The sequence below is a fragment of the Vigna radiata genome, chromosome 6, assembly GCF_000741045.1.
Source record: "Vigna radiata var. radiata cultivar VC1973A chromosome 6, Vradiata_ver6, whole genome shotgun sequence".
NCBI lineage: Eukaryota > Viridiplantae > Streptophyta > Magnoliopsida > Fabales > Fabaceae > Vigna > Vigna radiata.
The window spans coordinates 10,932,274-10,953,352 of record NC_028356.1 but is presented as its reverse complement, the minus strand read 5'-3'; the positions used below and the strand labels follow the sequence as shown (position 1 = coordinate 10,953,352).

The following is a 21,079-nucleotide window of genomic DNA, read 5'->3' as shown; positions in this document are numbered from 1 at the left end:
GCCGGAGACGGTGGCTGGAGACGACGGCCGGAGACGGTTGCCGGAGACAGTGGTCAGAGACGACGGTCGGATGGTGGCGAGCGGCAACGGGCAGTGGCAGACAACAACACCGGACAGATGCGAGACAGAAACCGGAGATTGCCCATTGAAGTATAAAGGCACAGGTTGATAAAGAAACTTTTGGGGGGACTGCCGGTGGCGGCGGCCACCAGCGGCAACAAAGACAAAGTAGAAAAGGATCAGAAAACCTGCTTGATACCATGTTAAATATAGTGAAAATTATATATTGGGACTATATTTCCCTAATTAACATAAACACAATATAAACTAAATATAATATCTCTAACACAAATATAATGACGTTGTATTATTTTTACAGTACTTCAAGAATCTATTGCCTATATCAGATGACATAATGAAGAAGATACAACAAGAGTAGACAGTGTATCTTCTGAAACGATGGAGTTAAGACCTAGGACCCACAATGGCAACAATTATATTTTTCTTCAAGAGATTCATTAGTTTAGTTACTTTTAGTTTTGATAACTTTAATTTTAGTCATAGTTTTTATTAGTTCATACTTTTAATCTTGAAATTGTGCTATAAATATTAAATACAAAAATTTGTGTCAGATATTTTCTGTTTTTTAGATTTGGAAAAATTGTAAAAATAAATAAATTATTTTAAAAGAATGCTAGTTAGTACTAACAGATCCATTGACATTGGTCTATACCATAACTGATGTCAATTGCTCTCCATTTTCAATGTCAAGATGCTACCGAGCAATCTCAATTCCATTCAACACCAAAACATTTACAAAAATTCTCAATCACACCCCTAGAAGTGAGTTTCTTTTCTGTCTCTCGTCAAAATGAACGTAAGCTTCATCGAGGGCCAATGTCTTTCAACATCGATTTTCTTCTACAATGCTAATTTGACATCTTTGACTATGATATTGGAGTTTGGGTTGACGTCAAAAATAAAAAATAACAGACGTTAAAACTCGTTTTTATAGTAGTGAGGGTTTCTTATAAGCAACTTGCTCTTTAGCGTTTTTTCTCTAATCCATCCAAAAACAATTTGTTGATTCATGTTAATAAGTCTGGTTCAAAATCATTTCTATTTCGATAGATTTAAATTTAAAAATTAGAAATTATAAAATTGTGAATATTATTTATTTTAAAAAATACTTATAAAATTTATTATTTATACTAATTTAATTAAATAAAAACAAGAATATTAAAATCTTGCGTATTTTACATGCTATAATAGAAAAAGAAAATAAGAAAACAAATATTTCTTTTATAGAGATAGCTAGTCAGCTCACAGACTCATAAAATGTTATACGGAACGAAACAGAGATATTAACCCACATTTCTTATGCATAGTGAGTGAATCTCCTTTTTTATAGACAAAAATACGAGACAAATTAAAATGAAAGATATTAGTCCGTATTACCACCTCTATTTATGGTCAAACAAAAAATAGCATAAATGGTTTTGGGATTTTCAAAAGAGTTTTGATACGAGGTTCGTCCATATATAACCCTAAAAAGGATCGATTTGACTTCTTCAATCCCAGGTTTTAAAGTTTTGACTTCACAAACTTTTGGAGAACAAAGTTGCTTGCTATCAAGTGTTAGGAAAATCTCTCTATACATTCATAAGGTGATTTACACAAATAATTTTATAATTTTACTCTTCAATCCATACACAAATAATATTACTTTTCAATCCATGATGGGTTACCAAATATTACTATATCCAAATCTAATAAAATAATAAATCTCTAAAATTTAAGTTTATCCCAAAAAAAGGTCATGAAGAGCACTATGGAATCATTATTATTATTATAGCAACACTTTGATTCATGAATGTGTGTAAATGGGTGGCAAATTAGTATTTGAGAGAGAGAGAAAATCCAATTTAATCTCTAAATATTGAAAAAATACAAATTTATTTTGAACTTTATAACTCAATGTCAAGTGGGTCTATACAAAAATAAAATTTAGTTTCAAATTGATCATATATATTACAAATGGTCACACTTTTTAAACATTATTAAAGGACTAAATAATTTTAAATTGATATCAGTTCATATTTTAGGGATCAAAATCACCTTACTGAAAATGATTGTTTGTTTATTAAAGATGTGCGAAATGAGAAATATGCATTTAGAAGCAGATAAGGAAAAATAATGTTTAGCAAAACTTTCGTTTGAAAACTACTTAAAAGAATCAAACAAAAGAAGTAGGACATGTTCATAATATGCTTTATTAGTTTAGATGTCAATTTATTCCATTATTGAACAAGATTATATCAACACACGCGTCAATGATGCAGAAAAAAAAAAAAAAAGTCTCAACACGTGATTTTTGGATTAAATAATAATGAATTTAGAGATGAAATTTTGAAGAACCAAAACATGGAATTTGATTTGCATACGCAAAGAAAAGAAAAGACATGTTAAAGAATTGCGTACAAGTACATCCACTCTGTAATGTATTCTGTTGCTTTGCTTGAGGTTCATTTAATCAGATCCTAAACGCAAAGCCATATATAGAAGTTTCAATTTTAATTCCTTTTTCAAATTTTATATATATTAGTTAATATAAAAGTTAGTGGTAGTAGTTGCAATAATTAGAAAAATAGTGTAACATGTCTTCTGGAAAATTTTGAATCATAATTCAAATAATCCTTAAAAAGATTGTGATAAAACACTATTTCTATCTTGTTAAAAAAATAGTAAAATCTTATTTTAAACGTGTTTTTTTTCTATTAAAATTTATTTTTCAAAACACTATTTATCCCTGTGTTGATACTTTAACGTTGTCCTCTTCTTCTCAAAGTCAACTTATGTTTATATGTCGTATTGGACACCGAAGCCGTGAAAAAGAATAACCGCCGCCAAAACTAATTTAACATTTTAAAAAATATTATGAGCAGAAAAGAAGGTAGAAAAAGAAAACCTTTATAGTTTCTTTTGTTAACGGCTCTAGCCTTCATTCTCCTCAATGTAAGTTATCTTTCAAACTCTGTGTCCGGAATTTGTTCTATGTTGGTATTTGGGTTTTGTTACTCATATTTGCTTTTGTGAAAAAAATAAATCTTTCCTGTCTTGTGTTTTATGTACGATGATTAAGTTTCCCTCTGGAATGTCTTCTAAAATTATACTTTTTTCCTTGTTCTTTATACCCTTTTCGATTTCTTGATAATTTGGGAGTTGATTATGACCGAAACAATAATGTCTTATGGAATTTATGTTATCTCATCATTTGAACTTCTCTGAATTGTTTTCTGTCAGTGTTTGTTGTGATCTGTGAGTGCATGTTTGATCCCATGAACTCCCAATTTAGTTTCTTTGGAACCTAATTTGAAACTTCCAAGAGACGATATTCATTGGGTTCCTCCTCCTCCCACTCGCCCTGCTGCAATTTCATTCCTTTTGTTTTTCTGAGTTTAAATGTTTGTTGCAATCTGTTATGCTGTTGTGTTTGTATTTAATTCCCTCCATTCTACACTTTAATGCAGAAAGCTCGAATTCACTGTTTTATTGTACTGAATTGCAGAATTGACAACCGTTCTTCATGAATTTGACAAGTGCTGATACATCCACCGTTTCCTGTAGAGCGGGAAGCAACAACAATTTCCTTTTCTGGATCTTGGTTTGCTTCTTGCTACCAAGTTTTCTGGAAGCTCCTGAAGTATATGTTCATTCCCAATTGATAGAGCTCATTGTTGGGTTTACATCTTCCTCAATTTGGGGTGTAATCTTTGGGCAAATCACACCTCTAGTTCTGAAGTTTCTTGGTCTCATTTTCTGCAATCTCCTTGTTTTATCAAAGAGCTATGGTTTCTTCCCAATTCTCTGTCTTAAATGAAGATAGTTCGCCAAACTCTTTCCTGAACCAGTTGGTTCTACCAAATGGACCACCTGATCTTTTGCTTTCTTCGAATTCTGAGGACTTTGAATTTTCTGATGTTTTTGGTGCATCTCCTGTTGAAGCCTCAATAACAGCAAGCTCCGAGAAACATGGAGATTCCACACCTACACGAGATTCTGGTGGAAAGATTTGCAATGATCCTGATTGCATCAACATCCGCTCTCAATCTTTATTTGCTCCCACAACTTGTATTGGTCAGTCCTTGCAGCTGAGAAAGCTCAACTTACATGAGACAGAAGATGAATTAGACCTTGTGGAGGTCTTAACAGAAGCACAGGAAAAACTTGAACATTCTGTTAACAATGCAGCAGCAGAGAAAACTAATTTAAACTTCAATGATTACTGTCTGAATAATCAGATTATTGGAGTTGAGGATTTTGAACTTTTGAAGGTTGTTGGGCAAGGTGCTTTTGGAAAGGTGTACCAGGTGAGGAGGGCAGGTACTTCTGAAATATATGCTATGAAGGTCATGCGCAAGGATAAGATCATAGAGAGAAACCATGCTGAATATGTAAAGTCTGAAAGGGATATACTAACAAAGGTGGACAACCCATTTGTTGTGCGGCTCAGATACGCTTTCCAAGTAATACTTTTGATCATATCATATGTTTCAGTGTCAGGATAGGAAAATGGACAGTGCTATCATATTTGCATAACGACAACCTTTGTTTGTTGGACTTACAGACCAAATATAGGTTGTACCTTGTGCTTGATTTTGTCAATGGTGGCCACCTTTTCTTTCAGCTCTATCACCAAGGCCTATTCAGGTATAGTAATTTGTAAGCCACATGCTATGACCATATTATGCTTATAAATATCTGTCTCACACAACTTTTGTCAGGGAAGATTTGGCACGCTTCTATGCCGCAGAGATTATTTGTGCCGTTTCTTATCTTCATGCAAATGATGTAATGCACAGGGATCTTAAGCCTGAAAACATTCTTCTCGATGCAGATGGTCATGTAAGATAAGATAAACTTACGTCTGTGATTCTGTCTCTCTGCTTTAGGCATGCCACATGCTTGCTTATTTATTCTGAAGGGACGTGTGATTTGTGATTTGTTTCTAACTTCTATCTTGTTGAATTATGGCATATTTATGTGCTTGATATCAGGCTGTGTTAACAGATTTTGGCCTGGCTAAGCAATTCAATGGCACTGAAAGATCAAATTCTATGTGTGGAACTGTAGAGTACATGGCCCCTGAAATTGTAATGGGGAAAGGTCATGATAAGGCTGCTGATTGGTGGAGTGTGGGAATTTTACTATATGAAATGCTTACCGGAAAGGTTAGAATATTAGTATTTTTTTGTCTTGTAGTATGAAATAGTGGTTGCACTATTTTATTATTATTTTTCCAACTTGACATATCTCTCTCACGCATTTACTACTGAAGATGGAGCTCCAATTACATGGAAAGTGATAGATAAACTTGATTATCTGAAATGCGATTGACTGTTTTCTACTTTCATGAGAATAACTGAAAGTTATTCGTTGTTCATTATGTTTGGATTACATAATTTTACTCAGGTTTTTACTGAAATTGTTTTGTTTCTAATGAATTGCCAAAATAAGTTTGTATGTCTGCTTTGCACGAAATTTATTTTGCTTCTGGAGAAAGAAACATAAGTTAACACAATACTATGTTAACTAACCCAAGAATGATGACTAATGATGGCTAATGATATCAATCTTCAACTGAATTCTGCTAAGATTATGGTGAATGATTTCTATTAGCCAGTCAATGACCTGTAGCTCTCCGAAAACTATATCTTACATTTCCTTAAATTGTGGTGCTGTGTCAACTTTGATTGTTTAAACATGATTGTATTTGAAAATCCTTTTCTAAGTAACTGCCAATATTTATCATATTGCTCAAGAGATTGAGAAAGTCATCTAGATCATGTGATTAGGTGTTGGTTTGTGACATATTTCTGGAGATTTACAAGTAACTTGGATGTATTTATCTAAGGCTGATACTTAAGTTTGCTGATGTTTGAGTGAGTTATTGCAACTTTTATAACTGCTCTAGACTTTATTTTACTGTTTACTACAATTGCAGCCTCCCTTCTGCGGCGGAAATAGACATAAGATCCAGCAGAAGATAATTAAAGACAAAATCAAGCTCCCGGCATTTTTGTCAAATGAGGCACATTCACTGTTAAAAGGGGTACAGATTTTCTCCTACATCTAATCATTAGTTTTTCCTCCCTTTTTAGTAATATGGTTATGAAAAACACTCACTCTTGAGGGAAAAGGCTTTTGTTGTTTCTGCATGTATGATTCTGAAAAATCCGTTACTTGTATGATAGTGAAGTATTCTTTTATAGAACCAATCTTTTTATACACATTGGCTTCACCAAATGGAAGTTTTCTTCTTCAGCTGTTGCAGAAAGATGTCAGCAAACGTCTTGGCAGTGGATCAAGAAGCGGTGAGGAGATTAAAAGCCACAAGTGGTTTAAGTCTGTGAACTGGAATAAACTGGAAGCCCGTGAAGTCAGGCCAAGCTTTGTGCCAGATGTTGCTGGGAAGCACTGTGTTGCTAACTTTGAGGAGCGGTGGACTAGTATGCCTTTGCTGGATTCTCCAGCTTCTACTCCCAAAAAGGATGACACTACCTTCAGCAAGTTCTCATATACTGGTGCTCCAGTTCAGTAATGATAGAAATGCATGATTTCTAAAATAAAGGTCCAATCAGAGCAGCCAATTCACGTAATTTGTGATGGCTTAGAAAATTATATCTCTGTGATACTACCACACCTATAATTTATAAAACATAGGATACAGCCACAGGTGTATACATTGAACATTCTATGAATCATTTAAACTGATAATGAACATTATATTTAAAATCATCTTCAGAAATTTTAGCCAAATATAACCAGTTGAACATTTTTTTTCCTATGCAGAAACGAATTTAATCTATTCATCTTAATTTCGAAAGTGAAACCGGATCTAATTCATTTAGAGCATTTTATCCCTTGCTGATTAATTTCATCTAAAGACAAATTCAAATAGAAAAAGAGAAATACAAAATATAAATATGAAACGTGTGTTTGCTTAAAGGAGATAATAAGTTTCATACTTCCCAACGTCTTATAAAGATCATTGTGTCTTCTCCCTTTATAGGAACTATGTTGGATTATATCCGAGGATGTTGGAGCCGTAAAAATATGTTTTTTAAATTTGAGATTTTTAACTGAGTGTCCAACACCTTAATATGCTAAAACCAGAAGCACTAGGAGCAGAGATTACAGTATAAGTAATCATTTTGGTTCTTCTACTGGGGCAAACACATTCGCACAGTCAACGAAGAAGCTCTTATTCTAGCAACTACACCACACAAAGATTACTATTCTTTAATCTCTTAGACGAGAATATAAAGGGGAAACTCAAACACAAGCAGAACACAAACGTGTAAGTATAACTTACTGAAACAAACATTATTCTTTCTGCACCTTCCTCTTATTATTGACGCTTCTAGTTGGGGTATTAAGATTAGCTAAACCACTGAGTTTGCTGGACTTATATCAGCGTTAGAGTTTTTGGTTTCCTTTTCTGTATCAGTTGTTTTATCGTTTGCATTGTCTTGAGCAATATTGCCAGTGAGTTCTTTATCTTCTCCAGAGATTTCTTCAAGTGACCGGTCTCGTGTTTCTGGCAATAAGAAAGTGCAGAGGAATCCTAGCATATTCACAACTGAAAGTGCCATAAGTGCAGTCTTGATACCTTCTGGTTCGTCTTGCGGATTACTTGTATAGCTTTGTACAACAAAAGCACCAATGATAGCTCCTGCTTTACCAGCTGCTGCTGATATCCCATAGCATGTTGAACGGAACCTGGCAGGGAACAGCTCTGCTGGCACTATAAATGTTGTGCTATTGGGTCCAAAGTTTGCAAAGAAAAGGGTGACTTCGAAAAGAATGACAAAGAGGGTGTGTTTGCCACCACAATAATCATATGTTTCATCTGGGTTGCATTCATTTCCCCTATATTCTGGATAATTGAGTCCCAAAATCAACATGCAAACAGACATAGCAAAAAATCCGCCAAGTTGGATTTTGTACCTTCCAATCTTGTCAATGAAGTACACTGTGCACCAGTATCCAGGGACAGTGGCAAACAGTGCCACTGCAAACATTGCTTTGGAGAGTAAAAACACCTCCTCTATGGCATTCATTTGGGAAGCACCGGGTAAAAATCCACTTGCATGGTAAATATCTTTTTGTGCTAGCTGAAGACTGTACAAGGCAATATCCAAGAAGAACCAGGTGCTGGTTGTTCCTAGAAGGTGAAGGCCGTGCTTCTCAAGAAACTTTGAAGAGAAGAATCCATAAGAGAGGCTAGGTGTGGCAGTAACCCTGGTATTTGATTCTTCTAAAGGTATATCGTTTTCAAGAACTTTAGCCATATCTTCAACCGCTTTCTTGTGATTTCCTTCCACTAAGGCAGTGTACCTTGCAGTTTCTGGCATTTTCATTCTCCAGTAATAAGTGAAGGCAGCAGGAAATGCACCAAACATTAGCACTATTCTCCAAACAAAGTCTCCTTGTGGCTGAGTAGATTGCACTGGATCAACTGCAAAAGCGCTGGCTGGATAAGCTAATAGGAACAGTTTGGAGACCAACATGGATACACCTCCAGCAAACAATATTCCCACTCCTTGCATAGCAAAAACAGAAGCAACAAAAGCTCCCCTAGTCTTCTGATTGGCATATTCAGACATTATAACAGCTGAGAGAGGATAGTCTCCTCCTATGCCAAATCCTAGCCAAAACCTGAAGAAGCAAAGACTAGCAACCACACTTTTGGCTGTGGAGCCAAAAGAAAGCCCTGATGCCAAGGCACACCCCACCATGGTGGAAAGGGTGATGCCATAAACCTTTTTTCGGCCGAGTTTGTCACCCAGCCAGCCAAAGAAGAGCTGCCCTGAAAGGGTGCCACACAATGCAACTCCTGCTATTGCATTGCTTACATGCTTTGGAAGCTTCCCTGGACTGTTTCTCATGGGGTCATAGTAGTACAGGCGACCTATGAGCTTGATAAGTGCAGTGATGCAAAAGAGATCATATGCATCAGTGAAGAACCCCATACCCGCTATCCCAATTGCCTTGTAGTGATATCTTTGTGTCTTGGCTTTGTCAAGTGCTGAGAGGACACCACGGTCGGTGGCCATGGCTCTTAACAAAGGTTGGTGTCTGATGGTAAAACGTGAGCAGGAGAAGATAGTAGAAACATGACAGTTTTATATGCCATATTCATGAAACAACTTCACTTGTCTTCTTGGATTTTGACAATTCAGACATTGCTTTCTTAAAGCTGTAATAACATCATAGGTAACATCGAGTCTCAAATATCGTCTGGTTCAAGAAAAAATGCATTGATATATGAGAACACACAATGTTTATGTTGAAACTTGAAAAGCCCTCCTTCTTAATGGCTAAGTTGCTATTGGTTTCTATCTTAAGTTGGTTTCCAACATAATATATAAAAGTATAGCTTTGTTATTATCTTGTGTCTTTCATCTTAGTGCCTTCTTTCACCATTCTTTGTTCATTGGCAAGGGATTCTAATTCCTTGGTTCCTTTTGGATATTCTGCGATATGCATGGAGATTAGTTGATGAAATCCATGCACGTAATCTCTAATTATGTTTTTCCTCTGTTGAGTTGACACGTGATTGTTTACAGGGTCAAATCCACGTATCCTTCACGGCAAAAAAACCTTTGAATATTCTAATGGTTATTACATATCTTTGAACTATGCCTTAGAGATGTGAGGAGATTGATGTAACCTCTTTCCTTAAAAACTAATTTAAATTACAGATATTTAGACATATTCTCAACACATTTCAAGCAAAGATGTGTTAGAAAAAGCAGATTGTTGGAAAGGTTTATTAGTCTAATTATCTTTTTTCCTTGTAATCTTCTGAAGTTTTTTGTGTTTTCTGTCTATTTAATAAGAAGTAAGAAACATGAATTGTTTGTATTCATCAATTTTGTTTAGTTTAATGACTTCAGAGTTCCGAGCACATTGGTATTGAGGATATCACACTCCAACTTTTGATGATTTGAGTTTGTCTACTTGCGTTGTAAACTATGCAGAGTAGAAAATCCTCACCTGCATGTGTTTAATGAGACATTATAGGCCTGTAACTTTCATCAATCTCTAAATAATACAAAATTAACTTTTCATTTCTCAGAAGGAATAATTACTATTTCTAACTACTTGAATTTTATAATGAATGAGTTTAACATCTTGTAGTTAATCTTAGATTTAAAGTGAAATTTTAATGTTTAAGGATTGTAAGTTTTCATTCACTGAGTATGTTAAATCTTATATATAAATTATTTATACAATTGATAAACATTGTTAGTGATTTTTAATGTATTAAAAAATGTTTTAATTGTTCAAGGTTTTTTCTTCTTGCACCCTTATTATTATGAACTTCGCCATCATACTAATATTAATTATGTAATGAATCTTAATAGAATTACTAAAGAATTCAGAGAGTAAAAAATATGTTCTTTCAAAATTAGAGATATATTAATATTAATTCTTTCTTTAATAAAAAATCAAAATCAAAACACGTGATCAATTATGTTAATCATTATTAATTTTCAATTAAAATTAACGAAATTAAATTCTTATATTAAAATTATAATCTTTTCTCGTTACACAAAAAAATAAAATATATTAATATTTATTGTACTGAAAAAAGTATATATTGATATCAATAATAAAGCATTGCTCAATGAAAACATCATCTCTTATATCTACTCACCCTTACAAATTACAATAATTATATAAATTTATATTTTTCATCAAAGAATTGTTACAGTAAGGTTTAATCTGATAGTTCTTATTTTCGGTGATTTTTTTCAATTAGGTCCCTCATTTTTTCTTTTTTTCAATTGGGTCCCTATTTATGAAAAATTGAAGCAATTAGGTCACTATCGTTAGTTTCGTACTAACACCGTTAAAAAGGGTGACACGTGTTAGCTCGTGATTTTTTTGAATTTTTTAAATATATTTTTAATTTTTTTTTTCTTTTACAAATAAAATTTGTCACGTGTCAAGTTGACATTGTGCCACGTAACAATGACAGTGTGAGATGACACTGACAATGCCACGTGTCATTGTCAAACCACGTGTCATTGCGTTTGTTTCAATTTGGTCCCTGTATTTTTATTTTGTTCAATTTGGTCCTTGTATTTTTATTTTGTCTCAATTTAGTCCTAATTTTGTTAAAAATTTAAAAAAATTTGTTCCTTCCCAAATAAATTACGGTATGTACATTATCCAAATTTTTGTCTTTGAATTTGTTTCTGTTAAGCAAATTATTAGTAATGATGTATTTCAAATCGAAATATTTAACTCTAGAAACTTTTTATGAATTGTTGAGGAAGTATTGAGACTATACTTGTGTAGATTACCTTCACAAAAATATTTATTATTGAGATGTTAACTTTTATAGGTTACTCATTTATATTATTTAGGTTAAATGATTTCTTTACTATTATATAAATAAAAATGTGTCATATGTTAGTTTGTAATTTTTTTATTTTTCCAATAAAAAAATTAATTTGTATAAATTTTTTTGTAAAGATTTATATACAAATAAAATTTTGTTTGAGAAACAAAATTGTTTAGTTTTTTAAAAAAATAATAGGACTAAATTAAGACAAAATAAGAATACAGGGACCAAATTGAGACAAATTAAAAATATAGGGACCAAACTGAGACAAATCTAATGACATGTGGTCTGATAGTGACACGTGGCACTATCAGTGCCACCTCACATTGTCATTGCCACGTGGCTCAATGTCAACTTGACACGTGGCAATTTTTTTAAAAAATTAATTAATTAATTAAAAATAAAAATAAAAATAATTAAAAATATATTTAAAAAATTCAAAAAAATCACGAATTGACACATGTCATCCTTTTTAACGGTGTTAGTACTAAACTAACGACAGTGACCTAATTGCTTCAATTTTTCAAAAATTTTTCAAAAATAAGGATCCAATTGAGAAAAAGAAAAAATGAGAGACCTAATTGAAAAAAATCACAAAAAATAAGGATTATCAGAATGATTAAACCTTACAGTAAAGATAGAAACTAAAAGAATGGTTGTATTGGAAACAATTTAGAGACTAACGGGACAAATGTTTTAAAAGATTAATGATTTTAAGTATTTGACGGACAAGGGAACGATATTCGAATATCACTTTCATATTTATTCAAGAAAATTTGGTTCTCTCACATACATACATACATACATACATATATATATATATATATATATATATATATATATATATATATATATATATATATATATATATATAATAAATAAACTAAATTAATAGCCAAAGTTATAAAAATTATATACATCATATAATTTTTCATATTTCAGCATTGAAGTTGGATTTTTAACCAATACAAATGATGGAATTATAATTAAACTAAAGAATTAAATGTTATTCATCTCTATATTATTTTTTTTCAAACTTTATTTTAATTTCTTTACTTCAAAATTTGGTAACTTTGAAAAAATTGTGAATCTAGATAAAAAGATACATCAATATCCTATAATTAAAAAAATACTAATTATTAAATTTAGATTTAAATAAGAATTAAAAGTTGAAGATATATGATTAATTTGACCTCAAGAGTTTATATTTTAGCCACTAGATAAAAATAAATGTTAACAAGAAAAAAATTATAGGTAAAAGTGTTTAAAATATGAATTATAATTAATGGATGGGTTATGATTAACCCATGAAACTTTTTTTAAAGTAAAAATTATTTAAATTTAAAAATTGAATGAAAAATGTTTATCTAAAAAATATTTATATACGAATAATATTTACTCAATATAAATATGGGTAGGGTCAAGTAAGACTTAGGTTAACTTAGGACAAGAAAGAATCATGTCAAGTTGGTCGCGATGGACTTAGATCCAATTGAGAAGTTAAGACCATGTTAAGATTGGAGCAATTCAAGTTAACTTGAGTCAATTCTATGTCAGTCAAATGTTGGGCTCAAAGTAAGTTAAGTGGGATGGGTCTAAATTGGATTGGTTTGTCCTAATCAAGTTGGACCAAGGTCGGTCTAAGTTCCTCCATGCCAAAGTTAGATTGAGTCCAAGTCAAGTTGTCTATTAAGCTAGGTTGGGTCTAGTCCAAATTACGCTAAGCCGAATTTAACCTAAACAAGCTGCGTTGGGACAAGGTCAAATTAGGATAGGTTGAGTTGGGCCTAGATCGTGTTGAAATGGGATAGGTCAATATGGGATAGAGTTAGGTCGAGCCTAGGTTAGTTTGGGTTAGGCCAAACGAGTCCATGTTAGGTTGGTTCAAGCTTATGGTTAGAATTAGTCACATCTAGTCAAACTTGGTTAGGTTAGGCAGAACTCAAGTCAAGTCATGTTAAGGTTAAGTTGAATCGCATTAGGTGTAGGTTAGGTTGGGTCAAACATATGATTAGGATGAGTCAGACCAAGTCAAGCTCAATTTAAACCTAGTTAGGTCAAACTAAACTCCAGTCAAGTCATGTCGAGGTTAAGCTAAATCATATTACATGTAGGTTAGGTTGGATCCAACTCAAAAAAGATTTAATTAAGTATACAAAGTAAAACCAATCCCAAGCCAAGATAAATCATGGGTGACCCAAAAGGGTTGGATCTTAACCATGTAAATAAGTTGTAAATAACGAAAATTTTAGAGATCAATTTGCAATCAAAAATAGTTTCAAGGAGTCATTAAAGAATATTATTTTAATTGAAGTTTTTATGTATTGAGTCAAACCCACTTTGTACCACATCTTGTCATTTTATGTGGAGGTTTTATGAGTTGGAAATTTTTCAACTCATTCATTTGATGCATCAATAAAAAGAAACTTGCTTTAAGAGTGAAATAGGATTAAAAAATGAATTATGGGTAAAATTTACGGTCTAACAATCTTGTTCTGACTAAGTTTTAACGTGTGTAGGAATGAAACACAATTCTTAGATCAAATTTTACAACAAATAAATGTTAAGGGCTGCAACAACCATTTCATACTTTCCGTGTTCTAATATCTACTGCTATAACACCTTTGCTAGATGACCTTCGTCAACCTTCCTTAATTACTTACCATCATCCATTATTATCATGCAAAACAGCCAGATCTTTCGGTTTTTAGGTGTTACACTTATTTGCAACTCACTTGGTTGTACGATAGAGACATAAGAGGTTTTAACTCCAACATAAAGACTGTTCCAATGCTGCCACATAAGTCATGAACATGGAATTTGAATGTTGGATTTGTTTTTGTAGGGTCATCATATCAATAACCCAGGTATTTGACATGTAGTTTTACAGAAATTGTAAAATCTTATATATTTCAATATTTAACTTTCATAAAAAAAAAAAAAAAAGTACATGAGGTTGCAGTGAATATTTTTTAATAAAAACTTTTTGTATAGCTAAAGGGAAAAAGATTCCATTTCTAGTAGCACAAACAAGAAAACGTAAAACAATTTTTACTGATTAAAATTTATTACAAACCAAAAAACCAGGAAAAAAATGTTTAATAATAAGTGAAACTTAACAATTTTGTGAATTTAGTAAAACTTATGTTGAAGAGTGTGCTCCTTGATCAATTGAGTACCCAATCTTGGTCTTAACTGTGTAAATAAGATCCCCCATTTCTTTGGGTTTATCCTATATCTATTTTACAAGAAATTTTTTGCGCAAAACATTCTGTCCGAATTCAACTGTAGGTGTAAACTTTGTGCATTTGACACATACCCTGATATGGGAATTCTTAGATTTCCAATCTTTCCTATGTGGAATAATGTGACAATGAAGATCATGCAAGATACACAAATGAGTGATACTAAAATGCAAGGTTGGAAAACTTTTACTTCTTCAGTTTCACTAACTTGATACAACGTTTCTCACTGCATTTCTGGAATAAGAAACTACTAAGTCATCTGAACATACCATGATACAATACGGTTATCATAACTTGAATACTCTAGAGACACAACAAGGTTATTCCTTGTGTGGTACAGAAAATAAGAAATCCATGGCAGGGCAAGCATACGCATACAAAATAATTATGGAGTTTGTAGATTAGAGTCAGACTCAGATGATGTGTTATGGTTATTCAATTCAGGAAGCCTAATTTCCTCTATGTTCCTAACAGTTTCATCCATTGTTGGCCTATTATCTGCCACCTTAGCCACACATGCCAGTGCAATCTGAAGCATCTGCACCATTTCCTCTTCAAAATACTGCCCTCTAAGCAGCTCCTCATCAAAAACTTCAGCAGTCCATTCCTCTCTAACCACAGACCTCACCCATCTTGGAAGGTCAACCATGTCCTCATAGCCAGGATATCCTATTGGAGCCTTGCCAGTGAGCATTTCAAGAAGGAGCACTCCAAAGCTATAAATATCAGACTTCTGAGTGATTCTCCTGTACTCGGTTACTTCGGGAGCACGGTAGCCATTGGCTTTTGACATGGTTGATTGGGAGGTCATCATAGGAGTGAGTCCTACATCAGTGATGCAGCCATCATGTTCTTGGGTTATGAGCACATTAGAGGACTTGATGTTGCCATGAGTAAATTTTGAATCCATGTGGTCGGTGTGAATGGAAGCAATCCCCTTTGCAACTCCAAGTGCAATCTTCATTCTTGAATCCCAGTCTAATGGAGCTCTTCCCATTCCTCTGTTCCCTGTTGTTGTTTAGGAAGGATAGAAGAATTAGGAAAAGATGTAGCTTTGTTATAGTTCACTATGTGTCAGCTAGTTGCATGATGAATTACTTATTGCTACAGAAGTAACATACTGCAGCTGTTGAATGGTGAACAAAAGACACCATCTTTTGTCCATTATCTTGCCTAATCCCTAAAACTACTGCTAAACAATCTTCAATGATGATAGAAATAGGAAAATGGGCTACTTTTTCCATGACATCAATCTAGCTATGAAACTCTCCTTTAATAACTAGCATAAATATTGACTTCAGCTTTTGCCTTTTGGTTACTCACACCAAGTAGCTAGATAAATATAATGCAGATGCAGAGTGGTGAATAAAGAAAAACTTACTTTGTCCATTATCAATAAAAGAGATTGGTGTATGGATTTGGCAACAGAAAGAGACAATGTATCGATAATAAATGTAAATAAAACATACCATGCAACAAGGAAAACAAGCTGCCTCCAGGCATGTAGTCATATACTAGAAGTTTCTCATCTTTGGAGAAGTAAAAGGCTCGAAGGGGCAGAACATTGGGGTGCCGACCAATTCTTCCTACAACCTCCATCTGCTGCTCAAACTCCTTCTTTCCAACTAGAACTTCCCTCAACCTTTTAACTACCACTGCTGTTCCATCCTCCAAAACAGCCCTATATGTTGTTCCATAGCTCCCCTTTCCAAGAACTTCAGCTGAAGCCTTTAACAAATCTTCAAGGTCAAAGCTGTAAGAGCAACCTTCAAAGAAAAACAACCTGTTTTTTTCAACCTCTTGCACCCCACTTCCGAAACTCTTTGAAACCTCAGTCTTTCCAGAACGCGGTGCCTTTCCTGTAAGTATGCCACTGCTTTGACTTTTGTTCTTTAAACAGCATACAAACATCACCAAAACCAGGAGAGAGAGGAATGCACAGCCCCCAATTGCCAGAGCAAGTATAGAAGCTAGGCCAAAGTAACTCTTTGAAGTGGTAGCACTTCTATTTTGGGGAGCTGCTTCTGGAGAGAGTGGTTGATGAACAGGAGAAGGAGAAATGGAGGAAGAAAATGAAGATGGAGTGGAGACTGCAGAGCAGTTATTGAGAGGTGGTCCACACAAGTGAGAGTTCCCAGCAAAAGAAGTGTACGGATACTTGTTGATGGACTTTGGAATTGAGCCATTCAAGTTGTTATAGCTCAAATTCAAATACTTGAGACTTGTAAAGTTGAAGTCAGGAATAGCCCCAGAGAGGGAATTGTTTTGGAGATACAACCAGGTTAGTCTACTGAGATTCTGAAAGATAGGTGGGATACTTCCAGAGAAATTATTAGAGGAAATGTCTAATGCTATGAGTTTAGGGGAGAGGGAAGAAGGGATTAGACCTGAGAAGTTATTTTGCTGCAGGTTTACATATTGGAGTGAAGGAATAGAGAGAATGTCAGACGGAAGGTTTCCTCTGAGGCCATTGGAATGAAGGCTCAGAATTTTAAGAGAATCTAGTTTACCCAGGCTATTCTCTGGAATGAAGCCCTGGAAACCTGCCCCTGGAAGATGGATGCTAATGACACTAGTTTCATTTTGGTTGCAAGTCACACCAGCCCAAGAAGTACAAATTGGAGTGGACTCACTCCAATTTAACCTTGGGGAGTGTGGAACATTTGAGAAGAACTCAAGCAGAGCTTGTCTGTCGGAGTTCAAGTCAGCTACAATCAGGCCAAACAGAGACACTATGAAGCTTAGCATAACAAATGAAACAGCACGGAATTGGAACTTCATTGGTTCTTGTTTGGTGTGGAGTGGAGGCAAGTGATAGTTCCTAGTCCTGATCTTAGCTGTTCTTCATCCTTGCTTGGTTCAGCTCTGGAAAATTATGGTAAAGTGTTAGCTGATCATATGGCTGAGAAGGATAAAAATGTTGAAAGTCATAATGAACTACTTTTCTGTTCAGTGATATTGAGTTACTTGAGTAAGAAAGAGTCTAGTCTAAACACAATGATGTGCCACTTGGAAAGTAATGCAGAACTTAGACATGAAATGGTAGTTTAGACTATTAGCTTACAGAGTGGACTTAGAAATTGACTAGAAATCAAGTCGAATAAGTTCAGCAATTCCGTTCTTAGACAACTTGAATTTTAAAGTGAGTGTCTTCTGTTGGTACATTTTTTTCAAATAAATCAGTCATAATAAAACAAGTAAGAAGATTCCTTTACCAAAAAAAGTATTCCTTTACCAAAAAACAAGCAAGAAGCAAGAGGGAAAAAGGAGGATTGTGATTGAGAATCCAAGAGAAAAAGAAATCAAAAAAGAAAAAGCTGAAGTTTGACTCACTTTTGTACTTCATAAAGAAAAGGCATTGTCACTATAAGTAGGCTGAAATCTCCTAATTTAAAATGATGTTGTGAATCATGAGTGTTGATTTCTAGTTTTTGCCACCGAACCTGGTGATTGCATACTCTAAAACTTCACCTTTAAATACTGAAAAACTACTTTTTTTTTCGTTGGAGCTAGATTGAAACATTTACTGTGACAAAGGACATTCAAAAGGGATGCAGATGGGTAAAAAACCTCACACTCAAAACAAGCATACCACCAAATTGTTAACTAATACAACTTGCTTATTCCTCCAGTGAAGTCATACAAACATAACATCATTCACCTTACGAACAATGCCAGAAATATTAAACAAACAAAACAGGTAGGAGAGAAGGAAGTGACAGAATCAGCAGATCATACTAGAATAACTCTCATTGGCTACATACATGAATCACTTGACTCCATTCAACTTAATTAAAAACCAGATTTTCAGAGAAAAATAGATCATTGCAAGCATAGTACACACAAAAAAATGTTATGCAGATTTGTGAAGAAGATGCTAAAAGCAAGGGATCAGGTTCAAAAATAATTATGATGAGCAGCAGAGGCAACCACCGACAAATGGACCATGTTCATCAGAAATGCCCTATTTTCCAATCCTTAATCAAGCAAGTGTTCACATTTGGAGTTTAGAGTAACCAAGAGAAAATACCTGTGTATGAAATTCAGTGTGAAGATACCAAGAATTGCAGCATTACCACTTCACAAAAATGAGAAGGAAATATTTAATCCAGTTCAACAAAAAGAGGAGAATAGCAATGAAATTCAAAATCTGTAATGAAGATCTAATGAATGGCGTGCAACAGAGCAAAACTATAGTTTTTGTGCACGCAACATATGGCATGAAAGCATGAAATAAATAGAGATTGAATCAAAGCAATTAGGAATTGGTGATCATTTTCCTACTTAACTACAAATCTACTCTGGCAGCAATAATGAGGGAGCTAACCTACACCAAATTACAAACTCTTTTTTCTCACTAACAATCACATTAATGTCCACTTTTTGCAGTTGAAATTAGCTCAACGTAAGAGGAAAAAAGAACATGGCTTGGCATGACTTCAACTCTAACGTTTGAAATGAAGCAGCAAGTCATAAATTAAATTAGTTGGCATGTCTTTGGGAATGGACCCTATATTATTCACTAATTAAACAACTCACACAACAACTATACGTCTTGTTTTTACCATCAATATGAACAGTGCAATTTAATTCTTAAAACCACAAGACCCACTCAACCCATACACAAAATTTATTTCTACCATACCTGTGTGTGTTTAATATTTCAAAATATTCAATATTTACTACACAAATAAAATAAAATTTGAATCATTATAGAGTAGTATTCTAAAAAATTTAGAAATAGATAATTAATGGTAATGGGTATACATATATTGGAAATTGATGAGACGGAATTACGCATAAAAGCTATAACTAGCTGTTGCAGAAGAGAAACACTTCCGGAACTTTCCTTCTGCCTTTAAAATAAATAACAAAATTTTCGTAATTTTTTAAAGTAAAAATTGATTGAGGGATTAAAATTATAGAATTAAGATATTTGAAAAAGGAAACCTAAAAGTAAATGATATTAGTCTGCATTGTTGTTTCTGTTATCAGCAGGGTTTTTTTTTTCAATACGTAGCATATTAATATAAATTATTATAACTAATTCATTAAGTAGGATGACAACGGTCGGACGGGATGCGGGTATTTTCTGTTAGGTATATGTGAAAAAAATAACTACGGATATACAAAAACTTACCAATACCTATGATTAATTGTGTTACTTTTTAAAATTTTGAATAAAATTAAAAACAAATCTTTAAAATTTAAATTCAGATAGAAGGTAATGTTCAAAATCAAATTCAAATCAAATTTCTTAAATAAAATAATAATGTAAATAAACTTGGTCTTTTTAAAAAGTAAATTTAAACTAATTATATCAAAACATAAATTTTAAAAAATTATCCTTTATAAAATAATTTCAATTTCATATGTTTAAATGGAAGCAAACCTTATTTTGAAGTTTAACATAACGTCAACCGTGTTTAATCATCTAGAATATTTGTTAGAAATACTAAATTTTATTTTTTAATGTGTCTAAAAAATACAAGAGAGTCTATTAAAGAGAACATCTAATGTATGTCTAATAAGTGTTAAATGCTATAGAGTTCATAAAACGTCTAATCATGAAAGTGTCTAATAAAGAGTTAGACCATCTAGGATACATATGATCTCGCTAAAAGCTAGATATCTTAAACGCTTCAAAAAGTTATTCAAATCAGACAAAGGTTAAATGATAGTACTCATGTCATGAGGATATTCAAAGAATGTTTAATACATGTTTTTTGTCTATCTCATCCGTACAAAGCACAATTACTTTACCAAGATGCAACATAGCTTTTGACTCTACCATAAAAGTTATAAACCTAGAAGAAAGTCAAAAGCTCTAAGTAACGAATTTTTCTCAGAAGAAGTCTAAATAATGAGGATTGATGAAGAGGAGAAATCAAACTTTTGCTATCAAGATTATCGTACACTTATTAATTCTCTCAAATATATTTCTTTTAAGACTTATCTTTGATAAGATCATTTACAAGTTTTCAAAAGTTTTTTTTTTATTACTTTTATATCCTCTCTACGAGAGTAATATTTTGTCTTGTAAGATTTCAAAAACACTTTGTTATCTTATATTCAAAAGTGAATTTAAATACTTGTAAAATTTAACTTAGTAGAGTTAAACATTATAGACAGTTGGTATAGTGTTGATATCAAGAGAAGTGAAATTTGTCTAACTAGTTTGGTTAGTTTGGTTAGTTTGGTTAGTTTGTAAATCAGAAATGGTTAAACTCGTTTTAGTAGAACCTCTTAAAAAGATTTTAGGGAAACTAGACGTAACTTAGTTAGAGTAAACTAGTATAAAATCAAAGTATGTTTTTCTACCTTTTTATTTAAACAAGTTTTTCATTTAATGATTTCTTTATACCTAAGTGTTTAACTACTAATGCAAACCATTTAATTTCTGCAAAGTAATATT

General features: G+C 33.2%; 3 protein-coding genes across 4 annotated transcripts; 1 reads left to right on the top strand and 2 right to left on the bottom strand.

Annotated features, from left to right (window-relative positions):
* The first annotated feature begins 2,850 nt into the window (after positions 1-2,850).
* On the top strand, positions 2,851-6,804 carry LOC106764790 (serine/threonine-protein kinase AtPK2/AtPK19). Of its 2 annotated transcripts, XM_014649188.2 has the most exons (7): positions 2,851-3,015; positions 3,569-4,526; positions 4,628-4,710; positions 4,785-4,905; positions 5,058-5,231; positions 6,005-6,112; positions 6,326-6,804. In XM_014649188.2, exons 2-7 carry the CDS (start codon positions 3,849-3,851, stop codon positions 6,599-6,601), a joined length of 1,440 nt encoding a protein of 479 aa, XP_014504674.1. In that variant the 5' UTR covers positions 2,851-3,015; positions 3,569-3,848; the 3' UTR covers positions 6,602-6,804. The 2 variants fall into 2 exon arrangements, with proteins under 2 accessions (XP_014504674.1, XP_014504673.1); XM_014649187.2 differs by lacking the exon at positions 2,851-3,015 and having other exon boundaries at positions 3,093-4,526.
* Positions 6,805-6,908: 104 nt separating this feature from the next.
* LOC106764789 (probable inorganic phosphate transporter 1-2) lies at positions 6,909-9,417 on the bottom strand. The gene has a single exon (XM_014649186.2). The coding sequence runs from the start codon at positions 9,117-9,119 to the stop codon at positions 7,446-7,448; it is 1,674 nt and encodes a 557-aa protein (XP_014504672.1). The 5' UTR covers positions 9,120-9,417; the 3' UTR covers positions 6,909-7,445.
* Positions 9,418-14,807: 5,390 nt separating this feature from the next.
* LOC106763073 (probable inactive receptor kinase At5g58300) lies at positions 14,808-18,986 on the bottom strand. The gene is made up of 3 exons (XM_014647244.2): positions 18,695-18,986; positions 16,134-17,529; positions 14,808-15,672 (listed from the first exon to the last, which is right to left on the bottom strand). The coding sequence occupies exons 2-3, from the start codon at positions 17,443-17,445 to the stop codon at positions 15,050-15,052; spliced, it is 1,935 nt and encodes a 644-aa protein (XP_014502730.1). The 5' UTR covers positions 17,446-17,529; positions 18,695-18,986; the 3' UTR covers positions 14,808-15,049.
* Between the last annotated feature and the right edge of the window lie 2,093 nt (positions 18,987-21,079).

Coding starts and splice junctions, on each gene's coding strand:
- LOC106764790 (XM_014649188.2), top strand. CDS start 3,849: ATGGTTTCTTCCCAATTCTCTGTCTTAAATGAAGATAGTTCGCCAAAC. Junction 4,711..4,784: donor TATCACCAAGGCCTATTCAG/GTATAGTAATTT, acceptor AACTTTTGTCAG/GGAAGATTTGGCACGCTTCT. Junction 4,906..5,057: donor TTCTCGATGCAGATGGTCAT/GTAAGATAAGAT, acceptor GCTTGATATCAG/GCTGTGTTAACAGATTTTGG.
- LOC106764789 (XM_014649186.2), bottom strand. CDS start 9,119: ATGGCCACCGACCGTGGTGTCCTCTCAGCACTTGACAAAGCCAAGACA.
- LOC106763073 (XM_014647244.2), bottom strand. CDS start 17,445: ATGAAGTTCCAATTCCGTGCTGTTTCATTTGTTATGCTAAGCTTCATA. Junction 15,673..16,133: donor CTTGTTTTCCTTGTTGCATG/GTATGTTTTATT, acceptor AAACAACAACAG/GGAACAGAGGAATGGGAAGA.